Genomic DNA, 17,429 nt, shown 5'->3' with positions numbered 1-17,429 from the left:
TTCACTGAAACAATTGTAAGATCTCACTTTTGCTACAGTTCTGCGGGACCGATGAAGCAACTCCAGTTACCTACACAGACACAACTTGCACCCGATCAACCGTGTGTGTGTGTCTCTGTGTTATGTGTGTCTCTCACTTTCTCTATGCGTTGCATCCTCCTTGGTCTTGTGCGTGCGTGTGCATCCTGCAGTTAAAACCTGGTTATTTAAGAGACTGCAGACAGAAGCATTGTATTCCAAATCATTTACACCCTCTAAACATTTTTATTAAGTTGAGGTAGGATTAAGAAGTCTCACCAAAATCCAGGTGCGGAATTCTCTGATAATGAGACTGTGTCCCCACACCTGTGAGAAAACCAGCGCGAATCACTCCGGACTTTCGTGGAGTGGTTAAGTTCTGGGATGGACTGCCCCCTGAGCCGGTGATGGGGGCAGGTTCACTCGAGGCCTTCGAGGGCATGACTATTTGGAAAGAAGCAATCTGCAGGGTTACCGGGAGAATGGCGCTAGAAATGTTTAGCGAGCTGGTGCGCACACAGTGGGCCGAGTGGACTCCCTTCTGCGCTGTGACAATTCTGCTGTTACTAACACTACGCAGCAAGTGTTATGGAGCAAAGCGGCAGCACTTGACCAGCGCTGCGTCGATTGGCGGCCCCGGAGAATCGAGAGAGCGCCGTTGGACCCGATCGCAGGTCAGACACCCATTCCTCGTGCCGAGCGCGTTCACGGCGCACAGGCTCAGAAAATCACGGCCCAGGTTTTTGAAGACAATGTTAAACTCAAATCAGTCTGAGACGACCTATCTAGGGATCTTCCCGAATCAGATCAAGTAAATCTAGTTTCTCTTGTGTCATTCTCACACATCCAGTGTAGCTCTTCTGCAACTGCTCGGTGAGGTCCATCATCCAACTACGCCCGCCTGGGTCAACCCCTCTCTGCTGCCTCCCCTTTACCCTCTAGAAGATTGTTGTGGCTTTGGAGCTCTGTTCAAATGGCCGAAACACTGAAGTTTCTGATTCTGGATGTTACTTTTTTAAAGTTTTTTTGGGCTCTTGCAATTTCAGGCACCTCTTAATCTGCCTTAAGACCTACATATGGAATTTTTAGCAAATGTCTTGGCATTCACATTTCAAAGGCCTCTGTTTTCTTTCTCAGATCTGGGTTTCTGAGCCAGACAGGAAATGAATAGAATGGAGCATCTTATCAGTTTTGTTCCTTGTTAACAGCTCAAGTGTCTTGTTGACACATCCCTCACCTTCACAAAATTACTTCTGACCATCTCCATCTTTATCACATCTCCTTCTGCTATCATTTGTCCTCAATCGACAACTGATCTACTTGTCCCAGTGCGACACCATCCAATCCCCTTTAGCACACAACTCCCACATACACAACCAAGCCCCAAAGAACCATCATTGCAAATGTGAGTCCCATCTCTTCCCTTGTCCAAATATACACAGCATTGACTCATTTAGTACATACACCAACACGCAGTGAAGTTACATGAGGCTACATCGGTACACGACCATTTCTCAATTCTGCCGCAGTCCTTCTGCCTTCGCAGACTCCTCCGCTGTTTCCGCCGCCCCAAAATAAAATTCTTGGATTTGTAGGTCACCCTTGATTTAGCTGGATATACTATGCCGCGCTGCACCTTGCTAATGTACAGTGCCTTCTTAACTCGGTTGAAGGCAGCCCGCCTCCTCGCCAGCTCCACCGTAAAGTCCTGGTATACGCGTATACCAGCTCCAGCCCACTGCACCACCCGCTCCTGCTTTGCCCAGCACAGGACTTTCTCCTTCACGCTATACCTACGGAAACACACAGTTACTACTCTTGGCGGCTCACTCGCCTTTGGTAAAGGCCTCCACGACCAATGAGCATGATCCAGTTCATATTGGGAGGGATCGTCCCCCTCCACCAATAGCTTCGCCAACATTGTGGCAAAATACTCCATCGGCCTCGGGCCTTCCATCCCTTCGGGCAGACCCACAATCCTCAGATTCTATCTGGATTTGTTTTCCAGGTCTTCCATTTTGGCTCGCAGATCCTTGTTAGTCTCCATCACCTTCCACAACTCCTTCCCCATCGAGGCGAGTTGATCACTGTGCTGCGATAATGCCTCTTCCACTTCCTTCAGTGTCTCACCTTGCTCCTGCACCTCCGCCGCTGCGCTTGATACCACCGCCCTCACCGTGGCAATTGCCTCCTCCACCAGCACTTTCAATACCGTCCCATCTCCTTCTTCATTGCTTCCATGTGTTTTGTGAACTGTTTTTCAAGTTCCACTGCCATCACCTTGGTCATTTCTTCTGCTGTGAGCGATGCGGCCTCCCCTGGTGCTCCAGCCTCTGCTTTCCTTACAGTTCCTGCCCTGATTTTTCCACTCACCAGTAGACTTTCATTAACCCCCTTTTTCATGGCTGTTTCTCTCCCAAACTTTTGTCCTCCCTGTGCCTTCTTACAGCCTTTTCAGTCTCCGTTGCCCCCGGGACCGGGCGTTAAAACTCTGAAATTTCTATTTCCGAGCGGGAGCCCTCCAGTGTGCGGCTGCCTCACACCCGCTGTCACATTGATGTACAATCAATTCGACTCAAGACACATTTAGAATCCGAACTGTGGCTTTAATCAACCCGGTGGTCGACTACAGAGAATGGCCGACCGCCGGGAACTCTGGGTACTTATACCCCGCCTCGGAGGCAGGGCCTACTTGCCTCTCGACCAATTGGAGAGCAGTCACATGACTAGTCCCAACCAATCGGACGAGAGGCACATGACCAGTCAGAGCCAATGTGAAGCCAGTGCTCTGCACCAATGGCAGTGCTCATATCCATACCACCCCATTCACCCCTTGTGGAGAAAGGGGAGGGGGTAAGTGGGGGCATGGCCGCATTAGATGGAGACGATCAGCCTGTCGGGTGCCCGTGTTGTTCTGGATGACCTTCATAGTGGAGCCGGCGATGTCGGGCCAATGGTCATCCTTGCCTCCGGGAGCATCGGTCGTAGATGTGTCTCCGTACCCCGGGCCAGTGGTGGAGACGCTGTAATCGGGGAAGAGGAGGCATATGCGCTGGGTCGTGGGGGTGCGGAGGGGAATTGGGGTTGGGGGAGTGGGGGGGGGAAGGTGTTGGTGAAGGGGAAGAAGGCCGCACGCCGGCGGGTGCCAGGTCCCGGAGCGAGACCGTATCCTGCCGACCGTCGGGATACTCCACGTACGCATAATGCGGGTTGGCGTGGAGTAACTGGACTCGCTCAACCAACGGGTCGGACTTGTGCACCCGCACATGTTTCTGGAGCAAAATGGGCCCAGGGGTCCAAAACAACTAGCTGATTAAATTGATGTACCATCAATTCGACTCGAGACACATTTAGGATCGAAACTGTGGCTTTAATCAGCTAGTTGTTAGCCCGGTGGTTGACTACAGAGAATGGCCGTCCGCCGGGAACTCTGGGTACTTATACCCCACCTCAGAGGCGGGGCCTACTTGCCTCTCGACCAATTGGAGAGCAGTCACATGACTAGTCCCAACCAATCACACGAGAGGCACATGACCAGCCAGAGCCAATGGAAAGCCAGTGCTCTGCACCAATGGCAGTGCTCATATCCATACCACCACACACAGGCAGTCAACAAATCATGTTCTAAGTTATTTGAATAAATTAGGAAGCCTCAGATGAGAATTAGAAACCATAGAGTAAATAAGGGGTTAGACCATAATCATCCAAAGAGATTAGGAGAGGTAAGAGTGGGCATGAAACATCTTTGGCGGGTAGGATCAAGGCTTTTACACATATGTGAGAAATATGAGAATGACTAGAGCGAGGGTAGGTCCGATCAAGGAGATTGTGTATTGAGTCTGAAGAGATAGGAGAGGTCTTGAATGAGTACTTTTCTTCAGTATTTATGAATGAGAGGGGCCATATTGTTGGAGAGGACAGTGTGAAACAGACGGGTAAGCTCAAGGAGATGGGCAGCACGGTAGCACAAGTGGATAGCACTGTGGCTTCACAGCACCAGGGTCCCAGGTTCGATTCCGCGCTGGGTCACTGTCAGTGCAGAATCTGCACATTCTCCCCGTGTCTGCTTGGGTTTCCTCCGGGTGCTCCGGTTTCCTCCCACAGTCCAAAAGATGTGCAGGTTAAGTGGATTGGTCATGATAAATTGCCCTTAGTGACCAAAAAGGTTAGGACAGGTTATTGGGTTACGGGGATAGGGTGGAAGTGAGGGCTTAAGTGGGTTGGTGCAAACTCGATGGGCCGAATGGCCTCCTTCTGCACTGTATGTTCTATGTTCTACTTGTTAGGAAGGAAGATGTGTTGGGCATTTTGAAAAACTTGAGGATAGACAAGTCCCCCGGGCCTGATGGGATATATCCAAGAATTCTATGGGAAGCCAAGAGATGAAATTGCAGAGCCGTTGGCAATGATCTTTTCGTCCTCACTGTCAGCAGGTGTGGTACCAGGGGATTGGAGAGTGGCAAATGTCATGCCCCTGTTTAAAAAAAGGAATAGGGATAACTCTGGGTATTACAGGCCAGTTAATCTTACTTCGGTGGTAGGCAAAGTAATGGAAAGGGTACTGAGGGATAGGATTTCTGAGCATCTGGAAAGACACTGCTTGATTAGGAATAGTCAGCACAGATTTGTGAGGGGTAGGTCTTGCCTCACGAGTCACGAAGATTGGTGGAGTTGTGGATAGTGAGGAGGGCTGTTGTCGGCTGCAAAGATACATAGATAGGATGCAGAGCTGGGCTGAGAAGTGGCAGATGGAGTTTAACCCTGAAAAGTGTGAGGTTGTCTATTTTGGAAGGACAAATACAAATGTGGAATACAGGGTTAACGGTAGGGTTCTTGGCAATGTGGAGGAGCAGAGAGATCTTGGGGTCTATGTTCATAGATCTTTGAAAGTTGCCACTCAAGTGGATACAACTTTGAAGAAGGCCTATGGTGTGCTAGCGTTCATTAGCAGAGGGATTCAATTTAAGAGCCGTGAGGTGATGATGCAGCTGTACAAAACCTTGGTACGGCCACATTTGGAGTACTGTATGCAGTTCTGGTCGCCTCATTTTAGGAAGGATGTGGAAGCTTTGGAAAAGGTGGAAAGGAGATTTACCAGGATGTTGCCTGGAATGGAGAGTAAGTCTTACGAGGAAAGATTGAGGGTGCTCGGCCTTTTCTCATTAGAACGGAGAAGGATGGGGGCAACTTGATAGAGGTTTATAAGATGATCAGGGGAATAGATAGAGTAGTCAGAGACTTTTTCCTCGGGTGGAACAAACCATTACAAGGGGACATAAATTTAAGGTAAATGGTGGAAGATATAGTGGGGATGTCAGAGGTAGGTTCTTTACCCAGAGAGTAGTGGGGGCATGAAATGCACTGCATTTGTCGGAAACATTCTGGACCTTCAAGCGGCTATTGGATAGATACATGGATTACGGTAGAATGATGAGGTGTAGATTGAATTTGTTCTTAATCAAGGACAAAAGTTCGGGACAGCATCGTGGGCCCCGTTCTCTCTCCACAGATGCTGTCAGACCTGCTGAGAATGTCTAGTATTTTCTGTTTTTGTTTCAGATTCCAGCATCCGCAATAATTTGCTTTTACATTAATTCTTCATTTTCTTCTCCATTTCTTTAGAATCGTTTCTTCTCTCCTTCTATTATCATTGCTGGAATCTCATCGGTCATCCCACTCCCAAGGGGTGGGATTTACCACGCATCCGGCCACGAGAGGCAGCCTGCCATATGCGTTGGCGATGGGACCTTCTGGTTCTGCTGTTGTCAATGGTGTTTCCTGTTGAATGCACCCCATGGCACTGAGAAAACCGAATCGGGGTGCGTCACCAACAGGACTAGAGATTCCAGCCCTCATTTTGTTTTTCTTCTGTTTGGGTAATATTTCCTTTGCCATTTGTCATAGACTCACTTTCCTGTCTTCCCGTTTGATTTCCATTTCCAATCTTAGACCTTGGTTTGTCCCAATTCCTCAACCCTGAGACAGTAAAAAGTCTCACACGGGTTAAAGTCCAACAGGTTTGTTTGGAGTCACTAGCTTTTGGAGCGCAGCTCCTTCATCAGCTAAGTGAACCCGAGGAAGGAGCAGTGCTCTGAAAGCTTGTGACTCCAAACATACCTGGTGGGCTTTAACCTGGTATTGTAAGACTTCTTACTGTGCCCACCCCAGTCCAACACCAGCAGCTCCACGTCAATCCTGAGACATTTTTTTTTTCAACTTTTAAAAAGTTTTGTTTGTTTTGGTGGCACAGTGGTTAGCACTGCTGCCTCACATCGGCAGGAACCCAGGTTCGATTCCAGCCTTGGATGTCTGTGTGGAGTTTGCACGTTCTCCCCGGCGTCTACGTATGTTTCCTTCGGGTGCTCCGGTTTCCTCCCACAGTCCAAAGATGTGCAGGTTAGGTGGATTGGCCGTGCTAAAATTTACATTTTGTGTCTAAAAGTTAGGTGGTGTTCGGGGATAGGTAGAAGGGTGTAGGCCTAGGTAGGGTGATCTTTTCCAGGGTCAGTGAAAACTGAGTGGATCAAATTGCCTCCTTCTGCACTGTCGGTGGATTATATGGATAGCACATTGGAGGAAGGCTGAGCTTTCATAGGATTTTAGAGCTGGAGGTGGTTGTAGAGGAAGGGAGGGAGGGACAAGGCAATGAAGAGATCGAAAACCACAGGGTGAGAAGCTTAGAGTAGGTATTACTCGATGCTCAAAGATCCACACTGGGAGCATACAACCGGAGATCACACCCAAATTTAACTCCTCACAGCTAATGTGGATCCCACTATCCACATGGCTCGTTGGTTGCTTTGCAGGAAATGTCCTTCGCCAGCTGCTACATCCTTCATGGACTCTTTCAAGTTAATTTCAACCCCACTCTGATCATCTCAGGGGCTAGGGTAGAGGTGTGGGCTTAAGTGGGGCGCTCTTTCCAGACTCGATGGGCCAAACGGCCTCCTTCTGCACTGTAAATTCTATGATTCCATGATCTCAGCTGTACTCTCAATGGACTCTAGTAACCCACCACACAGAACCATCTGATACACATAGATCATCCCATTGGGTCTTCATTCCCTTTCTGAGCCAACAGGGCTGAATAAATTAATTTTTCCCATGAGCACTCTAATCAGGATATGATCGGAATGGAACAACCTCATTCAAAAAGTTTTTTTTTTTTGCAATTCACTGAGTTAGAATAGGACAGGTTCAAAATCCACGCCAGGGCCGTGAGAAACTAATCTAAACCAATAGTAGAGAGAGAGTGGAGTACTGTTAAGGCCATACTTCCCTGTGCTGATGTGTCTTGTGAACCATCTCACGGCAGTACCCCAAAGAGGGAAAAGAACTCTGCCCCTGCTCCCCACCCCCCTGGCACGGTCTCCAATATTCTACTCTCAAACAGCAGCACAGATAAACTTGTCAATGCTGTTTCTGACACTTCGCTGTGGGCAAAACATTTAGCTCCCTGACAAAAATCATTTCAAAAGTAACAAGTCATGCGCCGAGTCTTGAGAAATTTCCAAGATAAGTGTAGAAGCATTCCATAGACAATGATTGAATTATACCTTCAGCATGAGAGGGAGAAGGACGGCTCCAAGACCAGTATTTTAAACTTAAATAAAGGTAATTATGAGGGAATGAAAGCGGAGCTAACTAAAGCGGACCAGGAAATGAGGTTAAACGGGATAGATCAATAGAGATTTAAGGGATATTTCAGAATAGACAGAAGAGGTACATTCCTGTGAGAAAGAAAAACTTCAAGGAGAGGACACACCATCCGTGTTAACTAAAAAAAAAAATTAAGGAAAGCATCAGACTTAAAGAAAAAGCAAATTATTGCTAGAAGGTGTATGAAAGGTCAGAAAATGAAACAGAACATAAAAAACAGCAACAAACGACCAAAAGATTGAGAAGCAAAGAAAAATAAAACTGCACAAGAAAGCTAGCTAGATATATAAAAACAGATAATAAAAGAATTTCAATAGTTAAGTCTTCTTCACTGAGATCATGAATTGAATTCAATTTTAATTTTAATTGCTTTTTGGAGCAAGCAATGAGATGGATTAAGAGTTTGCCCTGTCAACTCTGCACAGAGAGAAGGCTAATATGGAGAGATTCAAAAGAGGTGTTTAAAGTAGTGAAGGATTTAGACAGAGTAAGGATAAGTATTTTGATTAACATAAAGAAATAATCTTTTATTGTCACAAGTAGGCTTACATTGACATAACATGTCAATATCCAGAGGATTCATTGTAAAGGGACTGGAGCAATAAAGAAGTCTGGCTACAATTGTACAGGGTAATGGGGAGACTGTATCTGGGGCACTGTGTGCAGTTTTGGGCACCACATTTAAGAAAGAATATACTTGGACTGGAGGTGGTACAGTGAAGGTTCACTAACTGGTACTTGGGATGAAGGGGCTGCTCTATGATGAGAGGCCGAGTAAATTGGGTTTATCTCCTCTGGAGTTCGGAAGAACGAGGTGAGCTCTTTGAAACCTGTAAAATTCTGAAGGAGCACGATAGGGTGGACGCATAGCACCCAGCGAGGATCTGGATGCACCGGTTAAATAGCGGGAGAGGCTGAAATTGTAATCCGCACCAGGCGCGAACCCGTTCGCAATCTAACCGGCCCGTTCCCGGTGGCGGGTTCCAGATCCCATTCAGACATGGCGAGACACCAATTGAGACCAATCTCCATCTCATTAGCAAGATGGAAGCCCGATCTAATGGCCCGGGAACTAACCGGCTCCCCAGCGAGAGATCACAAAGGCACCGTTTCGCACTGGTTTCTACAAACGTGGTCCAGATGTACAGCACTTGGGTGGGGGAGGGGTCTCCGAGGTGACCAGAGGCCCCTGGGTGGTTGAGCTCTGACAGGGCAGTACCCTGGCACCACTGATACCACCCAGACACTGGCAGTACCACCCAGACACCCTGGCAGAGTCTCAGGATAAGGGGGCCGATCGTTTAGGACGGAGATGAGGAGAAATAATTTCACTCAAAGGGTGGGCATCTCTGGAATTCTATATCCCAGAGGGTTGTGGATGCTCCATCATGGAATACAATGAAAGTCCCCAATGGGAAGATTTTTGGTCTTGGGGAATTTAGGGATATGGGTGAGAAAGTGGCGTTGACGTCAGAGATCAGCTATGATCACCGGGCAGCACGGTAGCACAATGGTTAGCACTGTTGCTTCACAGTACCAGGGTCTCGGCTTCGATTCCAGGCATGCCTGTGTAGAGTCTGCACGTTCTCCCTGTGTCTGCGTGGGTTACCTCCCACAAGTCCTGAAAGACGTGATTGTTAGGTGAATTGGACATTCTGAATTCTCCCTCTGTGTACCCGAGAAGGCGCCGGAATGTGGCGACTAGGGGCTTTAGCAACTTCACTGCAGTGTTAATGTAAGCCTACTTGCATTAAAGATTATTATTATGATGATCATATTGAATGGCGGAGCAGACTCGACAGTTCATATTGTCTAATCCTGCTCTAATTACTTATGTTATTATTATCAAAAGAGCAAAGGAGGAAACGCGTTTTCCTTTTACGTACAATGAGTGGTTATGATTTGGATTTGCCTGTGGGTGCTGAAAATACATCTGATAGTAGCCTTCAAAAGGAAATTGGTGAAATATTTGAAGCAGAAAATCATTGAAGGTTGTGGGGAAAGAGCCTGGGACTAGGCCTAACCGGGCTGTTCATGGATTTCGATGATTGGCCTTTTTGGCGCTGTACTATTCTACAAGTCTAGGCATGGAAGAGTCTGAAAGTCCACCCACCTGTGAGCTGGATGTGAGCTCAAATAGAAGTTATTTAGCCCACCAATCAAGGCAAACCCTGAAAGTCCCCAACAGCACAGAGAGAGAGCAGCAGGGTGGCACAGTGGTTTTACCGCTGCCTCACAATGCAAGGAACTCGGGTTCAATTCCAGTCTTGGGTGAGTGCATGGAGTTTGCACCATGTCTGCCTGGGTTTCCTCCAGATGCTCCGGTTTCCTCCCACAGTCCCAAGATGTGCAGGTTAGGTGGCTTGGCCATGCTACATTGCCCACTGGTGTCCAAAGGTTGGGTGGGGTTACGGGGATGGAGCGGGTGCTCTTGCAGACTCGATGGGCTGAACGGCCTCCTTCAGCACTGTACGTATTCTATGATTCTATGAAGGGTGGAGGGGCTTGTATAATGGTAGAGCGGTCAGAGATGGGCACTGCAGTAGTGCATCCGGCCAAAAGCCAACTGTAGCCGACAGTCCAGTCGCTGGTCATGCCACCTCATCCACATTGCCAGCCTGTCAGGAAACACTGTGGGTCACAGGCAGCAACTGAGTAACAACATTGGGTCAATGACAGGACAAAGTCAGGGCAATGATTGATTCTTGTCCAAAAGAGGTGGAAGTGAGCCTTGAGATTTACTCACAAACTTGGGTCCAGATCGCAAGGCCAGAATTTCATGCCCATCCCTAGCTCTCTTGCGAAACTAGGTTCTTCAACCGCTGCAGTCTTTGTAGTGATGGTAGCAGTTTGATACAACTCAATAGCATTTCAGAGAAGTTGAGAGTAAACGAGGTTTATTTGGGACTGGAGACACAAGATTCAATGTGAACGAGCAGAGTTTTATACTCTTGAGGTGCCAGCCTTTCATTTACGATTTTTAAAGACGGAATCCATCCTTGAACTGCAATGAACTCATGGCTCCCTGTTATTAATGATAATAACCTTTATTGTCAGAAGTAGGCTTACATTAACACTGCAATGAAGTTACTGTGAAAAGCCCATAGTCGCAATGCTCCGGCGTCTGTTCGGATACACAGAGGGAGAATTCAGAATGTCCAATTTACCTAACAGTAAGTCTTTTGGGACTTGTGGGAGGAAACCGGAGCATCCGGAGGAAACCCACGGAGACATGGGGAGAACGTGCAGACTCCGTACAGTGACCCAAGCTGGGAATCGAACCTGGGATCGAGGTGCTATGAAGCGACAGTGCTACCCACTGTGCTACCGTGATGCCCAGACCACTGGATTACTAGCCCAGGCAACATGCCCCCCGACATAACGCCAACATCACCCCACGCGGGCAAAACCAAATCTACCTTGGATTCGACCTCAGGTTCTCTGGCAAGGCATCCAAATATCTCCCGAGGGCATCAAAAGGACACCAGGGATGAGAGCACCCCCCCCCCCCCCTCCAGCTTCTCCCTTAGCCCAACTCCTGCCCCCCCCCACCCCACCCAGCTTCACCCTTAGCCCAACCCCCCGCAAGCTTTCGATCGAGGCTTCTCCGCCAGGCCGTCCCGTCTTACCTGTCTCATGAGTGGGCTCGCCGTCATGTGGTGCTGAGCCCCGCTGTGTGGCTGGGGGACTGCCATTCGGATTGTGTTGGGAACAATGCGCATCTGCTGGCCGGGGGGAGGCGGCGGCACGTTTGGGTTGCTCCTGTGCAGGCTGATGAGGCGAGGGGGCTGCAGGGTCTGAGCACAAGGCAAACACGTCAGCTTCGGAAGTGACCACCCTGTAACGTTCAGCTAATGTATAATCCCCACCACTTAACATCCAACCAGTTGGCGGGAACATCAAATGTCAACGGTGTCCGTCACTCCAGGCAGAAATAACTGAACTGGCTGGTTCATCAAGGTGCACCAAATGGCACGATTGAGGCGGACTTCATTTAAATATTTTCAGATAAGCATCCTTCGCCAGTCTCTGCCTGGCAGCAGAGGAAAGTTCTCATGTTAAGGACTGATCAAAGCATGGTCAAGATGACCGCTGCCTAACCTGGCAATGTATGCCCACAATCCATCAGATGCAATATATAGGCCAGATTATAAAGGAAACCATTGCTCTGCAGTGTGAATTTTAACTGTTTTCTCTCTCGCAGTCTGAAAACCTCTTGTTGTCATTTTTAATTTTAATGCCTTGATATTCAATGGCATGACCGTCGCTGAATCCCCGGCTATCAACATCCTGGGGGTTACCATTGACCCCAAACTGAACTGGACTCACCATATATGAGCACCGTGGCTACAAGGTCAGAGGCTGGGAATTCTGCCACTAGCAACTCACTTCCCGACTCCCCAGAGCCTGTCTACCATCTACAAGGCACAAGTCAGAGGTGTGATGGAATACTCTCCACTTGCCTGGATGAGTGCAGCTCCAACAACACTCACGGTGCTCAACACCAGCCAGTACTAAGCAGCTCGCTTGATTGACAAACAGTAGAAGCCGTGTGTATCATCTACAAGATGCACTGCAGTAACTCACCAATGCTCCTTAGGCAGCACCTTCCAAACCACAGCCACTATCATCTAGGGCAAGAGCAGCAGATACCTGGGAACCCCACCACCTGGAGGTTCCCTCCAAGTCACTCACCATCCTGACTTGGAAATGTATCGCCGTTCCTTCCACCACCACCTTCTCAAGGGCAATTAGGAATGGGCAATAAATGCTGGCCTAGCCAGCAACACCCACATAGAAACTTAGAAAATAGGAGGAGGAGGCCATTCAGCCCTTCGAGCCTGCTCTGTATTCCATTATCATGGCTGATCATCTAACTCAATAGCTGCTTTGCCCCCATATCCTTTGATCCCCTTCACCCAAAGTGCTATATCTAACTGCTTCTTGAAAATATACAACGTTTTGGTCTCAACTACTTCCTGTGGCAACGAATTCCACAGGCTCACCACTCTCTGGGTGAAGAAATGTCTCCTTATCTCTGTCCTAAACGGTCTACCCCATAACCCAAGACTGTGACCCCCCCTAGTCCTGGACACACCCACCACCAGGAACATCCTTCCTGCACCTACCCTGTCTAGTCCTGTTAGAATTTTATAGGTTTCTATGAGATCCCCCAGCGAACACAATCCTAACCGATTCAATCTCTCCTCATAAATCAGTCTGCTCCACCCTCTGGCATGACCATTTTTGCATATCCCACACCAAACATTTTTGGGCCTCTCGGCTTGAGGTGGACACTTTGTCCCAAACTAGGGAAGCTTGTTCTTGGTGTAGCCTTGGAGCCAACTCATACATCGAGACATCACAAGACTCCCACGGGAATGGACTCTTACCACACAATGAGGGGGCCTTCTTCCATTGAGCCTGATCCGGATTTGAACTCCCATCGCCTTTGGGGGTGAAAGGTCATTGTGAAATAACTGAGGCTACCTCATTTAAAGCTTTTAAGGCAAAGATAGATAGATTTTTGAACAGCAAAGGAATTAAGGGTTATGGTGAGCGGGCGGATAAGTGGAGCTGAGTCCACAAAAAGATCAGCCATGATCTTATTGAATGGCGGAGCAGGCTCGAGGGGCCAGATGGCCTACTCCTGCTCCTAGTTCTTATGGTGCCACACAGGGCATCACCAATTTCCCAACAAAGGGTATAATCCCCAGCAACATTCTTATACTTAAAATTAAAGTCGCCGTAGTCCCAGGAGACCATAGACTACTCTCTGAATGAGAGCTACCTGGTGGTGATTTAACCTGAGCGTCACCACACCTCAGGCGAGCAATAAGGTTGAGAAGGCGGGGCCTTCATGAATAACCTCAGACGGTACGGGAATTGAACCCGAACTGTTGCTGTCACTCTGCGTCATGAACCAACCATCCAGCCAACCGAGCTATCCGATCTCCCTAATCAACTTCTGTTGAGTGCTGACTAAAAATGAATCCCTTTTGTTGACCTACAGCCATCAAAATCAACAATATCCATCATTAAACACATTCAAGACGAGAAAGCAACTTCCATGCATGAGAATCAATAATAGATTCTGTCTTTTAAAACTGTGGGTTTGTAAACACGGGGATGGAGAGGACACAAACCAGCTGGGACAGTTATTCAAAATGGAAGTGCACCACTTGTTGCCAAGCGACCACCATCCAAGCCTTCCGGCTGCCTCTGAACCCCAGCTTTCGGAGGTGACTCGCGATGACTTGCTTGGTTACGCTGAGGAAACGCTCACCTGGTTGTTGGGTGATAGCGCCTGCTGTTGCTGGCCCATGTGTGGGCCTGGGGCCCTGGGCTGCTGTGCCACCGGCAGCATGGGTCTCATCTGGTGCATGCGCTGATGAATTCTCTGAGCCATGACTTGTTGCTGCATGTGCTGGAGGCGAAGCTGGGCCAGGTTAATCTGTCCTTGGACCTTAGCTGTGTTACTGTCCTGGGCCTGCATGTTTGGGCCCGTGGCCATGTTAGGACCACTGCTCCCCGCCGCAGGTGGATTCTTGTCCAAGACCAGAGAGCCTGTTGGGAAGGGAAATAAAGGGGTTAGATTTTTAAGGTTTGGATTGAAACATGGACAACTGCTTCCATGATCTGTAGAATCCCTACAATGCAGGAGACGGACAGTCTGCACTGGCCCTTCTACCTAAGCCCACTCCCCCGTAACCTCACCTAACCTTTGGATCGTGGGAGAAAACCGGAGCACCCGGAGGAAGCCCACACAGACAAGGGGAGAAAGTGCAAACTCCACACAGACAGTCACCCGAGGCCGGAATTGAAATCGGATCCCTGGTGCTGTGAGGCAACAGTGCTAACCACTGTGCCACCGTGCTGCTTCCACCCAATTCATTTTTTTCCAATTAAGGGGCAATTGAGAGTGGCCAATCCACCTAACCTGCACATCTTTGGGTTGTGGGGGCGAAACCCACGCAAGCACAGGGAGAATGTGCAAACTCCACACGGACAGTGACCCAGAGCCGGGATCGAACCTGGGACCTCGGCGCGGTGAGGCAGCAGGGCAAACCCACTGCGCCACCGTGCTGCCCGTGGTCCCCATTTTAAGGTCACAAACAAGAAGGGAACCATATCAAAGTAACACCCTGTCAAACATAGTGTCACATTAATATTGCTCTCTTCACATCAGAATATCCTCAAGTATTTTACAGCCAATAACTATTTCTGCAGTATAGTATCTGGAAGCAAATGCAGCCAATTCATACACAAAGTTCCGACCAACAATCAGATAAATGACCAGTAACCAGCTTTTTGTGGTGTAACATTATGAATAGGAATTCACCATTCAACCCCTTGCAGGCCGTTCCATGATTCATGGTTATTCTGCATCTTAACTCCATTCACCCAAACTTTGATCCATGATGCCCTTACTTAGCGAACATCTCTCTCGTTCTTACAAACTAGGTTTAAGCATTAGCCTCTCCCTGTTCTTCTTTGAACATTGCTATGGGATCTTTTACATCCATCCAAGAGGGCAGATGAGCTCCATATTTATAATCTTATCTGAAAGACAGTAGGTGTGACAGTGCAGCACTCCCTTGGTACTATATGACACACTCTTGCCTTGAAGAGGAGCTTGAACCTACGGGTTAGAGGGAGCAGTACCAGAAGCCAGCTGACACAAAGGCTAATAAACGAGATGCTCACAACACAGGTTAGAGCATTGGGCACCTTCCTCCCCTCAGACTCCCCCACAGCGCATTGGGCAGAACGCAAATTGTGTACTCAACTCCACCCCCTCACTCTATCCAAACTCTGGCTCAACGCAAAGCACAAAAAGTCTGTTTCTTTGGCAGAGGGCAGTTCCACATCATCTGCCAAACACTGGCTACAGACGTCAGTACATACTTCAGTTAGATGGACTGGGGAGGTTAGGACTGATTCCCTTGAAGGAGGATGAGGGGAGAGTTGATGGGGGCATTCAAAGTCAGAAAGGGGTCAGAGGGAGAAACTGTTCCAACTCGTGGAAGGATGGAGAACCAGAGCGCACAAATTTGAGGTAATTGCCGAAAGAGAGATGCAAAAAAAAAAAACGATTGTGTACAGTGAGTGCTCTCGGGTCAGGAACACATGGCCTGAGAGTGTGGTGGAGGCAGGTTTGATTGAGGCGTTCAAAAAGGATTTCAGACTGTTATCTGAAAAGGAAGAGGGCACAGGGTCACAGGGAGAAGGTGTGTGTGTGTGGGGGGGGGGGGGGGGGGGGGGGGGGGGCTTAGTGAATTGCTCATTCAGAGAGCCAGTACAGACCAATGGGCCATGGTCCTCCTGAGCTGTGACAGTTCTGTGATTCTGCCGGTGTGAGGTTCTGGTGGGCGAGGGAGAAGAACTCCTCGCAGACAGCATTCCCTGCCTGCCTCCCCTTTGTGCCCAGCTCCCATCTTAGATTATTTCCCAGCAGCACTTGGGAGTCAATTTCTCCTCCGATATGCTGAAGAAATGGTGCCACAGGCTATAACACCCAAACTATGAGAAGTGCAAGGTGGACACCCCCCTCAACCACCCATCACCCCCCAAACGGTTATTAAATTTTGTACCCCCATGCTAAAAACACACTTTATTGCAAAATGGAAGGGGGTGGTCAGAGCGGAATAGAATGCTTGCCTATTTTACATCCCCAATGGACTGATTTACACTCACTCGTGGTAAAACTGACTAGAGTTCAATGTAAGAACATTGTGGGGAGGCGGGCCATGGTGGGAAGGCAGCAGTAAGTACTTGTAGCCATTAAAGGTGCAGAAGGGGGGGCTGGTTGACCAGTTTATTTCAATGCGAAAGCATGATGAAACATCGTGTGGCCAAAGTTACAGGATTAACTCACTGGCGTTTTTCTTTTGTTTTATTGCCAAGACTTCAGGAGGATTTGCCTACCGCTGCAAAGGCCCAGGCATTTGGAATGACAACCACTTCATCGGCATCAACAGGCATCAAGCAGGTTCAGCGTTGGTCACGTTTACTCATACAGACTGAAACACAACCCTCCCCTCGACCCTTTCCTGCAACTTACCCAAGTTGAGGACGTTCTTGGCCCAAAAGGTTGGGTCGCAGTGAAATCGAACGGAACTGGTCGCAACTGGGGATGCGTCGCATCTGGCTCGGAGGATGTACCTCAGTTGAAAGGTGATCTGCAATTGGAGGAGATGGAATTGAACATTGGCAGGCTAGTGAGGAGGGGGGAAAAAGTCTGAACATCACAACAGAACTCATTGTAGAAAAGTGTAAAGCACTTTGGCATGCCCTGAGGTAATTAAAGATGCTCTATAATTATGTTCCACCACAAGGTGGACAAATCACGTTGGCCCCAGGATATCATAGAATTTACAGTGCAGAAGGAGGCCATTCAGCCATCGAGTCCGCACCGGCTCTTGGAAAGAGCACCCTACCCACATCAAAGTCCCAGGTGACCAGGAGGCCACTCTTCCCCTGTTTAGAGAGCGAGCGAGCTGACTGGTGGTGATTTACCCTGAGGGTCACCACACCTCAGGCGAGGGGCAAGGTTGAGAAGGTGGCAGCCTCAGCCTGCACGGGAATTGAACCCGCTCTGTTGGCATCACTCTGCATGACAAACCAGCCAGCCAGCCAGTCGAGCGAATCGACCTCCCTCACTAAACCCACACACATGCACAACCCCACACTGCACTGCCTACGTCTCTCCCGTGAGCAGAGGGCGTTCATCGAGAGCTGGAAACGGAGGA

General features: G+C 48.8%; 1 protein-coding gene across 2 annotated transcripts in view; it reads right to left on the bottom strand.

Moving 5' to 3' along the window:
* Positions 1-17,429, bottom strand: part of LOC119954677 (transcription intermediary factor 1-alpha-like) — a 157,616-nt gene that overhangs the window by 31,584 nt on the left and 108,603 nt on the right. For both annotated transcript variants that reach the window (XM_038780099.1, XM_038780100.1), the window contains exons 8-10: positions 16,742-16,859; positions 13,964-14,244; positions 11,307-11,474 (exon numbers count right to left, since the gene is read on the bottom strand). In XM_038780099.1, coding sequence (XP_038636027.1) covers positions 11,307-11,474; positions 13,964-14,244; positions 16,742-16,859 — 567 coding nt within the window. The remainder of the gene's footprint in view (positions 1-11,306; positions 11,475-13,963; positions 14,245-16,741; positions 16,860-17,429) is intronic.

Source organism: Scyliorhinus canicula, chromosome 20 (assembly GCF_902713615.1).
Source record: "Scyliorhinus canicula chromosome 20, sScyCan1.1, whole genome shotgun sequence".
Classification (NCBI taxonomy): domain Eukaryota; kingdom Metazoa; phylum Chordata; class Chondrichthyes; order Carcharhiniformes; family Scyliorhinidae; genus Scyliorhinus; species Scyliorhinus canicula.
The sequence above is the reverse complement of the archived record's forward strand: the minus strand, read 5'-3'. Positions and strand labels throughout refer to the sequence as shown.